This window comes from Tetranychus urticae, chromosome 1, assembly GCF_039701765.1.
Source record: "Tetranychus urticae isolate SD_2017Ah chromosome 1, NJAU_TeUrti_SD_1.0, whole genome shotgun sequence".
In the NCBI taxonomy this organism is placed as follows: Eukaryota; Metazoa; Arthropoda; class Arachnida; order Trombidiformes; family Tetranychidae; genus Tetranychus; species Tetranychus urticae.
The window spans coordinates 18,216,378-18,226,261 of NC_142958.1; the positions used below are offsets into that span (position 1 = coordinate 18,216,378).

A 9,884-nucleotide genomic window follows, 5' to 3' on the forward strand; every position below is an offset into this window, starting at 1 on the left:
TTATTATTTTATCTGATTGGTCACTTCATCTTTATCAACTATGTGTCAAACTTCAAAATGACTATCAACGGTTTTGTATAAACATCATTTTGTTGAAAATTTGCTTTCCTTATCTGTTTTCGTTTATCTGCCTATTATTTCAGCGAAACAATTGGAAGATGAGATAATTTATGTGTTTTATAAATATCTATAATTCAACTGTAACCATTGAACTGATTTACTTTTAAGGAAAGTGTACATAATAGTGATTATAGTTTCTTACGGTCATTTCATTTCTCTGATTTTATAAAAGTCTCTATAATCATCTTCTGGTTGTGTTAGCTAAACCATTTGCTATGATTTCTTGGGTTTATTCAACGATTATCCATTACCTAATATTTTCTCACATTGTTGAGGACAGTATAGCTGCTGAAAAGGACAGTGCAGTTAAAAGATTGGAATTACTTACCATCGTTCATCGACACGGTGAGAGGACTCCGTATAAATTTTTCAAAAATGATCCTTATAGTGACCCTAAATACTGGCCTGACGGTGAAATACAGTTAATTAAACCTGGTCGTCAACGCATGTATCAATTAGGAAAGTCTATCCGGGAAAACTACAGTAATTTCTTGGAAGATAATCCCAGACAAGTTTATGCTCGAAGCTCTGATGCTGACCGGTGCATCGAAAGCAGTGAATTGGTTCTACATGGCATCTTCAAGTCTAAAGGTCATTGGTTTTACAGTAATGACACTGACTATTTGCCCATTCCAATTCACACTGTTCCAACTGCTCTTGATGGGGTAAGGGATTTACTTAGGTGAACAAACAAGACATCTCAAGTCAAGTAATTTGTGACAACGCCGATTGGGATTGCTTGTTCGGCCCCAAGGTTCAAGCTGTTGACTATTTTCAAACTAATCAAATTTTTTCTATTTCAGATGTTGACAATTGATTGTGACTGTCCAGAATCTTCTCAAGAAAAATTGCGGTTACTCAACAGTAAGACAGCCAAGCAAGTTACCCATCAATATTCTGATACGCTGAATTTAATCCGAGAAAAGACTGGCAATGATTTGAGCAATCTGAATGATATTTCTGATTTTTACACTACACTTACAATCGAGGAGGAGAATATAAAAGATTTCAAAAGGCCAGATTGGTACACTGACAAAGTTAAAGAAGAGTTGCGTATTATGAGCGATAATGGCTTATACATATCTTCGAGTTCATTCGAGATACTTCGCTTACGTACATCAAATTTCTTCGCTGACCTCAGACATCGTATGCATGCTAAAATAAGTGGTGATTCAAAGCTTGGTGGGCTCAAATTTCTTTCATACTCAACTCATGATAATCTGTTGGCTTCAATTTTAATTGCTCTGGATATTTTCGACCACAAAGTTCCTCCATATGGAGCAACATTAGTTTTTGAATTGATTCACGTTCCTTCAAAAGGCCATTTCGTGCAGATTTATTACTGGAAAGACACTGAAAAAGAAGCTGATTTAATGTCATTGTCTTTCTGTAATAATCAAATGATCTGTTCATATGATCGTTTTTCTAGATACATTTCTACTTACATTGTGGATGACTGGCAGGCTGCATGTGGTCTTAAACACGAGCCAAGTTTATGGTCAAGTGGCATTTTCGTTGCCTTGGTCGCTATCCTTGCTTTAATAATTGTAATTGGTTTAGTGTGGTTCATGGCCATCCAATGGTATGGAGTAAGGCGCCAATATGAAGTCATTAGGTCTTAATTTTGCATTCAAATTCAACATCAGTTGGTCAAATCTGATGTCTCTATTAAAACCATGAAGCTCCAGTGCCTTAGTAACTTTTCTTTTTGAGAAGTTGCATGATATATTCATAAATGAAGTCGTCATGTCATATGTTAAAGAAATTAATGATTTTACTGCTTTATAAGCAGAAATGATCAAAAATAACACTAATTATTTGATTTTTTCATATCTGTTATCCATAAAATTATTGTTTTTTATTGTAAATATTACAAAATTTAACATTCATCTGATTAAAACAAATCAATATTCATAACTAATTGCTTAAAGTTATTTTATTCTTGATTACAAATATTGCACAAGAAAATGCTTAAGACCAGCATTTTTTCAACTCATTAATAACGACTTGATTCACTGTGTTAAATAAAACTCAAACTGTATAAGATGAGTTAGATTAGTTAGGATTTGTTAAAACACTGAAAGCTCAGATCAAAAGCTCAAAACTTCATTTGTTACATAAACTCTTCTGTTTAGGCGATTAAATAACCTTCATTGAGTTTCAATACTATCCAAGCCTATTCACTAATCATAAGTTTGCTTAAGCGATTAGCAAAGTTTGAAATTCGTAAACCAGAACCAGCTGATTATGAAGGTTATTACTGTTACCTAGGTAACGATCATAAACAGCTCAGTTTAATAAATTTTTTATTAGTGAATTTAAATTGTTTTCAGATTAATCTATTTGATTGTGATTTATTTTTGAGAAGAATTTTGTGCTTGTAATGCATCATTTCATTTAAATTAAACAATATTAAAGGTTTGTATCCTCATTTCACAGTAAAATAGTTGTTACATTTTAGATCGGTCATATGTTTATCCTTTTTATCACTCTGAAACACTCGCTGATTTCAATAAGAATCTGTTTTTGAGCTTTAATTAGTTTATTATTTACCATATCTTAACCAACAACGAAAAATTAAAGACCGATATGTTTGAAAAAAGATTAGAAGTAGTAATAAATTCAAATTATTTTAAATAATCTTTGAAGTGTTTAATGAAAAATATTGTATTTTCATTTTAGATCTAACCATTTTCAGCTGTTGAAATTATGTTCAGAATGATGCTGCCTAATTTAATAAAGAAGGAGATACGGAAAAACACCTTTTCTTTACCTTACTCATGGAGTTTACAGGATCATCTGTGCCGAAGTTTGAAAGACGATGCTTCTACTACCAAATCTTCTTTACCTACAGCAAGTTCATCCACAAATATATTGAAGGATTCTGAAGGAATTGAAACAAACCCATTCTATAACAAATATGCGGATAAAATTAAAAAAGTAGTTAACAATGAAGGCATCAAAATAGCTGAAAAAATAGGTAAATAACCTACATTTGATTATCTTGTGTTTTCAAATTTCCTTCATTCTTAATTTTTTGAATCTATGTAATAACTGGCGCTATAATTTTATTTGCAGAAAAAAATCTTGAAGAGATCGCAACACTAAACAAGATACCAGAGTCTCAGAGAGTAGCAACGAAAACAAAGAAAAGTAAAGATCCAAAAGAAGTTGGACCTAAAATTGGAGGATTTCCTGGAAATCGGACACTTAAAGACATAGTTAATTTGGAGATGTTATTGAAATTAGATGCTGATAGTATAAGTGAAGTTTGGAGTGAATATCATCGTTTAAAGTCAAAATGTATTTACGCAGTAATACCTGGTGAAAAATATAAAACAATTTACGAGACTGGTAAAAAATATCCATTGTTTATATTTCCCGTTCCTAAAACTGAATCCAGTGCTGGTGATGATAAAAATAATGATCAAAGTGGTTATCAAATATATTTAGGAAGCTTTAATTATCATCAAATTCATTTTACTCCTCTAATTTCGTACCATGCACATCAAGAAAATGCTCCAGCTGCTATGACCTTACGACATTATCCCGAGATAAGTGAAGAGAAAGGAATTGTTCTGATGGAAGGTTATTATGATGATAAGATTCTTAATTCCATGGAGGCTCAATGTTTAGCTAATCAAGTGCAAATATTTTATGGTGCCAATGATTTAACGAAAAATTTACTTCTTCATAAATTCAACAAAGATCCAAAATCATTTGATTATAATGAAGTTATTGATCAATTTGAAAAAGGTTTATTGTAACCTTTTTTGTATTGTACATAAAAAAAGTATTTCAATTAAATATCTTGCAAGAAAATATCTTTTTATCAAGTATTATTCATGATTTGATATAATAATGGTTTTATTTTGCTTCAACATGCGAATCGAATATAATGAGATTATGCTCAGACGATTTTCCCCTTCAAGATTATTTGGTCCTGGACATTATTCAATCCTACAGTCTCTACTGAAGCAAGGATTTCAAAAATATATTTTCACCCAGAGCTATCAGTTGATTGGTGATAAATATTTTTGTAATTGTAAAGTGATTCATCTGAAAATGTGTAAATTATATCTAAACACAGGTACTATTGAGTCTTGTTTTTCTTGCGCTGTTAATCAACATTTCAATTTCAATCAACTGATTATTTATCGCCATCAAGGCTCGTAAATCTGACGATAAAGCTTAAAACTGAAAATAAATGCTCGACTAACAGCGATCTTTTTTTCTTTAGGTTGTCAAAACCTAATGATTTGTGGAAATTAATTTCTATCTTTATTGCATTCTTATTAGACCGTTTGGTGTTTATTTGTAAATTTTTAAATGATCCGTTGTTGACTTTTCCCATCGGTGATTGGCGGACAAACATGAATGGATCATTAGTTTGCTAAAAAGAGAATTTTAATTAAAGTGAAATCCTTGGCGATGAATAAGATGATAATGGATACTGCAAGTTAATTAACCGAGTGAAATGTTCAGTCCTTGCTGAAAACAAAAGTGATACTTTGCCAGAAACAATGAATGATCAAGATTGAAGCAATGACAAGTAAACGGATCGTTGTTTAGTCAAAATGGTCATCATTTTCAATATTAACTGGTCTTCAATATTATTTCAGGATTACTTCAATTGTCATTGGCATTGATAAGTTTATGCGTCGACTTGAACAGATTAGTTTCATCCATTTGTATGATTGTTATTTACTTTCATTAGATTTAGCATTTTCTGTTCATGACATCACTATTTGTTAATCCCACTTTGACTGAATAACATGCTGGGATTCTGGATCGAGTCTAACAATTGATTCAAATCATGCGATTGAAAATACTTGTAATTGAGAAATGGATAAACCTTCAGTGAAAAATTCATCTTGATATTTTATCGCTTAAATCAGCCGGTGGTTTGGATATCGTAGTTGATTGGGAAAATAATTGTCCAGAGTTTTTTTGCCCAATCTGAGTCCAGTGCGTAGATGAAATCCAACATTGACCTCTATTTTAGTGGATAAAATTAAACAGGTAAAATGTTCACTGTGAAGCAAAGACTCTTGTAATTGTCTTTTCTTTGTGTATATTAGAAACTAAATTTAGTTTGTTGTTTGATGATTAAGTTTCAAGTCAACCTTTAAGCCCCCTCATCATCATCATCATCCCTTTTCTCATCTGCATCTTCATCTTTCTCAGTGTTCTGTCTCTTAATGAAAGATGAAGAAAGAGCAGGTTAAGTGATAATTGTACTTGATCTTTCCTCTGAAAAACATGAAACTAAATTTAGTTTCCAATTGGATTCTCGGTTTGAATTGAATTCGAGCTTATCTTTCTTTTCTTCTTCATCTTCTCTTCCTATCGTCACGTCATCATCCTCATCATCATCTTCACCATCATCTTTCTCCGTCTCTCACGTCGGAATAGGCGGTAGTGTGCCCAATGTATTTAGAGTCGTTAATAAGAAGCGAGTTTCGAGATGATAAAGGGATGATGATGAGAAGAGACACAGAGAGAGACAGAGAGACTGAGTAAGCAAGAAAAGATTGGGAAAGAACATGAGAAGGTAAAGAAAAGAAAAATAAAGAAGAGATAGTTTGATAGTTGAACTGAGAAGAGAATTATTTTGAGCAGAAATCGGGCCAACAAAGATATAATTCACTTTAGTTAACATAACCAAATTTAACCTAACCACCATGATTTTGCTTTCCTCTCCCTATCTTTCTCTTTCTCTCTTTCATTTGCCTTTCTTATTCCAACCTCTTACTTTTCTCTCGTTGCCTTTTCTTTCTAAATTTAGGTTTTACTTACAGATTTTAAAGCTTAGATTGAAAAGTTGAGTCAGTTTCTCTAGTTTAGATTAATCTTTTTCATAGTCTTGTCCTTTTTATATGTTATAGATGAATTAGTAGAGGATGAGGTGAAACAATGAAGAATGAAGAAAGAATCGATCAATTATCCCCAACAGCAGCAACAGTTTCAACCACAACAACCAAATAGTGAATTAAATGTGGATAATGCTGGTTTGTCACTTTCATCAGTACCATCGACAACTGGAGGAGGAAGGTTTGATTTTGATGATGGAGGAGTTTATGTTGGTGGTTGGCAAGAAGGAAAAGCTCATGGTCACGGAATATGTACAGGTAATTTCATGGTAATGATTAAGAAGAAATAAAAACAGTTTAATAATTTTGAATTGATATATCAATTATCATGTTCCATCAAATCAGGACCCAAAGGACAAGGTGAATACAGTGGATCTTTTAATTTTGGTTTTGAAGTTTGTGGTGTTTATAAGTGGCCAAGTGGAGCTATTTATGAAGGACAATGGTTAAATGGTAAAAGGCATGGATTAGGTGTCGAGTTTCGCGGTAAATGGGTTTATAAAGGGGAATGGACACAGGGTTATAAAGGTCGATACGGTGTACGAGCTTCACTTTTATCTTCTGCCAAATATGAAGGAACCTGGGCCAATGGATTACAAGATGGTTATGGATCTGAAACATATGCTGATGGTGGAACCTATCAAGGGCAATGGCTTCGTGGGATGCGCCATGGTTACGGTGTCCGTCAATCAGCACCTTATGGTCATTCTAATGTTACAAAGGCAGCACTTATCAAGAACTCAACAAATGTATCGATGCAATCGCTTGATACTGAAGGTGAATCAAGTTTATTTGATACTCATGTGTCCGGCAAACGAGACTCTGCAATGCGAGGAGGTTTTGTTTTGGTTGTGAAAAATAATTCATCAGTTACATCAAGACCAGGATCAGCTCCACCAGGATCGAGAAAACGGCAAAATTCATTAGATAAAGCATCCAGTTTAAAGACTGGATTTTTTAAAGGATTAGTATTGAAGAAGCAAAAATCTACTGGTGATATTGATGTTAGGTCAAATCGTTCATCATCATCTGTTGTTAGTTCAACTGAATCATCCCCATCAACTCCAGGAATCAAAAGAAAAGGTGATATTGAAGCTGATGCTGTTTCTAATGCGTCTTTCTTATCTCAAGATGGAGACATTTCAGATCCATCGACAACCGAAACTTACATTGGTGAATGGAAAAACGATAAAAGAAGTGGCTTCGGTATATGTGAAAGGTCAGATGGTCTACGATATGAAGGTGAATGGTACAACAACAAGAAATATGGTTACGGTGTAACCTTTTTTCGAGATGGTACTCGAGAAGAGGGCAAATACAAGAACAACTGTTTGGTTACAAATGCAAAGAAGAAGCATTTATTTGTTTTAAGATCAGGTAAATTGAGAGAGCGCATTGAATCAGCAGTTGCTGCAGCTCGACAAGCTCAGCAGATAGCTTTACAGAAAGCTGATATTGCCATAAGTCGAACAGCCACTGCTCGTGGTAAATCTGAACAATCAGATGCTGTTGCTGCTCAATCGAGAATTGATTCAGGAATTGCTTATAAAATAGCTAAACAATATGGAGGATCAGATGTAACAAATTTACAACCAGAAGCTCCATTAAGACGAAGATTATCCGAATTTTCACATGTCCGTCGAGGAACTATTGCTCAAAGTATGGGTGCAATTAGTGGTGGAGGTATTATGGGAGGTTTAAGTGGGTCTCGTCAGTATCTCGATCCTAATGAACCATTTAGTGGACGTAGAGGTTCATTTAGAACTGGCCATGGTTCAACAATGAACACTCATGAACAAGGTTCCACTTCACATAATTATAATCATCCATCAAATCAACAACAACAGCAACACCACCACCATTCAAATTCAATTCAGTTTACCACCGGACCTAATCAAAGTGAAGCTAGTAATCGTTTAATGCCAAGTGGATCTAACCTAACATCTTCATCATTTCATCCTTCAGTACAACACGAACAACATTCTCTGCAACATCCTCACAGCCATCCTCATCATCATCAACAACAACAACATCAACCACAACAAAACCAACAAAACCAACAACACCAACAACACCAATACCAGCAACATCACCAACTAAGACAACAACAACAAATAAACGATCCCGACCCGTTGAACGACCACCTTGATCATTATCAAAAATTAGTTCGAACCTATGCAAGAAAAGGCAAACCTCCTCTACCAGATAAAACCTTTGATCGTCTTCGTTCACCTAATTTTTTACCCTCGAATCGAACAGAATCCCAAGTAGCGGCTTCCTTAGATAAAGTCTATGGGGCAAGTTCATCGGCTGATTCTGATCATGAAAGTTCTAATAAAAGTGACGCTGGACTTCAACTTCCTCAAGTTATCGACATGTCTAGCGATTCTGATGCAACACGAACCCCAAAACGAACGTCATCTCTCTATCGAAATCCGAACACATCAAGTGGTGGAGGAAAAGGCGGTGGAGCAACCGGTGGAGGTTTAGGTGTGAGTGGTCTTAAAAGAAAACCCTCACTTCAACCTCCAAGTAAATCAATTAAAGAACCTGTGATGAGTCGAGAAGAAGTTTCCGTTTTATCTCATGCAACTCGCTTACAACGCCGTGAAGAAGCGGAAATGGCTGAAAGGCTTGCTCGAAATCCATTACTTTATTTGGTTAATCCTCGTTTTAAGGATTGGCTAAGTCGACAACAAATAATTATTACCGTACTTTTCATCAATATCACTTTAGCTATTATATTTTTTAAACTTTTAGGTTGATTTACACTATGAAAGGAAAGCAAAGGAAACCTTGTTTTTTTCATATCTTCATCTTTCTGGTCGTCTATTGTTTTTTGCCATCCATTAACCTATTCATCAACATCCAATGTCAACCAAGTCTCTTTTCATTACAATATTGTAATAAATAGATTGCTGATAGTATAAGTGAAGTTTGGAGTGAATATCATCGTTTAAAGTCAAAATGTATTTATGCAGTAATACCTGGTGAAAAATATAAAACAATTTACGAAACTGGAAAAAAATATCCATTGTTTATATTTCCCGTTCCTAAAACTGAATCCAGTACTGGTGATGATAAAAATAATGATCAAAGTGGTTATCAAATATATTTAGGAAGCTTTAATTATCATCAAATTCATTTTACTCCTTTAATATCGTACCATGCACATCAAGAAAATGCTCCAGCTGCTATGACCTTACGACATTATCCCGAGATAAGTGAAGAGAAAGGAATTGTTCTGATGGAAGGTTATTATGATGATAAGATTCTTAATTCCATGGAGGCTCAATGTTTAGCTAATCAAGTGCAAATATTTTATGGTGCCAATGATTTAACGAAAAATTTACTTCTTCATAAATTCAACAAAGATCCAAAATCATTTGATTATAATGAAGTTATTGATCAATTTGAAAAAGGTTTATTGTAACCTTTTTTGCATTGTACATAAAAAAGTATTTCAATTAAATATCTTGAAAGAAAATATCTTTTTATCAAGTATTATTCATAATTTCAATCTTATTAATTGTTGTTATTTATTCCATGTATGATTTAAAAAATATAAATTTTACGATTGATGTTTCAAAAAGTCTGATTCAGTCAAAAAAAATATTGGAACGCGAAATGATTATCAATTGGATACAGAATTTTATTTTAAGCATTTTTATGACTTTAAATTGGGGTTTTATTATAGTTTGGGTTTCTTTAATTTGTGATCACTTAATTAATCAATTTGCTCGTTTGGTTTACTTTCTTTCAATATTAACGATAAACTCAGAACAATCAATTTGTGTTGGGAAAAATCAGTCAATAGTATGAGTTGGAATTGAGTAAAACAAAAAGTTATGTTAAAATTAGATCAAATTATTTCAATTTTCATTGAGAAAA

At 33.5% G+C, this 9,884-nt stretch overlaps 4 protein-coding genes and 1 long non-coding RNA gene across 5 annotated transcripts; 4 read left to right on the forward strand and 1 right to left on the reverse strand.

The window, feature by feature from the left end:
* The first annotated feature begins 221 nt into the window (after positions 1 to 221).
* On the forward strand, positions 222 to 2,041 carry LOC107372089 (prostatic acid phosphatase). Its single transcript, XM_015940239.3, has 2 exons — positions 222 to 785; positions 924 to 2,041. Exons 1-2 carry the CDS (start codon positions 336 to 338, stop codon positions 1,740 to 1,742), a joined length of 1,269 nt encoding a protein of 422 aa, XP_015795725.1. The 5' UTR covers positions 222 to 335; the 3' UTR covers positions 1,743 to 2,041.
* Positions 2,042 to 2,427: 386 nt separating this feature from the next.
* On the forward strand, positions 2,428 to 3,942 carry LOC107372086 (ATP synthase mitochondrial F1 complex assembly factor 1). Its single transcript, XM_015940234.3, has 3 exons — positions 2,428 to 2,538; positions 2,803 to 3,100; positions 3,199 to 3,942. Exons 2-3 carry the CDS (start codon positions 2,830 to 2,832, stop codon positions 3,885 to 3,887), a joined length of 960 nt encoding a protein of 319 aa, XP_015795720.3. The 5' UTR covers positions 2,428 to 2,538; positions 2,803 to 2,829; the 3' UTR covers positions 3,888 to 3,942.
* A 436-nt stretch (positions 3,943 to 4,378) lies between these two features.
* Positions 4,379 to 6,061, reverse strand: LOC149094706 (uncharacterized). The gene is made up of 2 exons (XR_016197868.1): positions 5,920 to 6,061; positions 4,379 to 5,116 (listed from the first exon to the last, which is right to left on the reverse strand). It is a non-coding gene; the product is annotated as an uncharacterized LOC149094706 (long non-coding RNA).
* LOC107372078 (junctophilin-4) lies at positions 5,812 to 9,480 on the forward strand. The gene is made up of 2 exons (XM_015940227.3): positions 5,812 to 6,251; positions 6,339 to 9,480. The coding sequence occupies exons 1-2, from the start codon at positions 6,044 to 6,046 to the stop codon at positions 8,756 to 8,758; spliced, it is 2,628 nt and encodes an 875-aa protein (XP_015795713.2). The 5' UTR covers positions 5,812 to 6,043; the 3' UTR covers positions 8,759 to 9,480.
* Positions 8,767 to 9,480, forward strand: LOC149094707 (ATP synthase mitochondrial F1 complex assembly factor 1-like). The gene is made up of 2 exons (XM_089270437.1): positions 8,767 to 8,817; positions 8,908 to 9,480. Exons 1-2 carry the CDS (start codon positions 8,767 to 8,769, stop codon positions 9,424 to 9,426), a joined length of 570 nt encoding a protein of 189 aa, XP_089126563.1. The 3' UTR covers positions 9,427 to 9,480.
* Positions 9,481 to 9,884: the final 404 nt, after the last annotated feature.

Excerpts from the sequence above, each read along its gene's own strand:
- LOC107372089 (XM_015940239.3), top strand. The coding sequence starts at position 336 with ATGATTTCTTGGGTTTATTCAACGATTATCCATTACCTAATATTTTCT. Across the intron at positions 786-923 it reads TTCCAACTGCTCTTGATGGG|ATGTTGACAATTGATTGTGA; the intron begins GTAAGGGATTTA and ends TTTCTATTTCAG.
- LOC107372086 (XM_015940234.3), top strand. The coding sequence starts at position 2,830 with ATGTTCAGAATGATGCTGCCTAATTTAATAAAGAAGGAGATACGGAAA. Across the intron at positions 3,101-3,198 it reads CAAAATAGCTGAAAAAATAG|AAAAAAATCTTGAAGAGATC; the intron begins GTAAATAACCTA and ends TTTTATTTGCAG.
- LOC107372078 (XM_015940227.3), top strand. The coding sequence starts at position 6,044 with ATGAAGAAAGAATCGATCAATTATCCCCAACAGCAGCAACAGTTTCAA. Across the intron at positions 6,252-6,338 it reads TGGTCACGGAATATGTACAG|GACCCAAAGGACAAGGTGAA; the intron begins GTAATTTCATGG and ends CCATCAAATCAG.
- LOC149094707 (XM_089270437.1), top strand. The coding sequence starts at position 8,767 with ATGAAAGGAAAGCAAAGGAAACCTTGTTTTTTTCATATCTTCATCTTT. Across the intron at positions 8,818-8,907 it reads TTCATATCTTCATCTTTCTG|ATTGCTGATAGTATAAGTGA; the intron begins GTCGTCTATTGT and ends TGTAATAAATAG.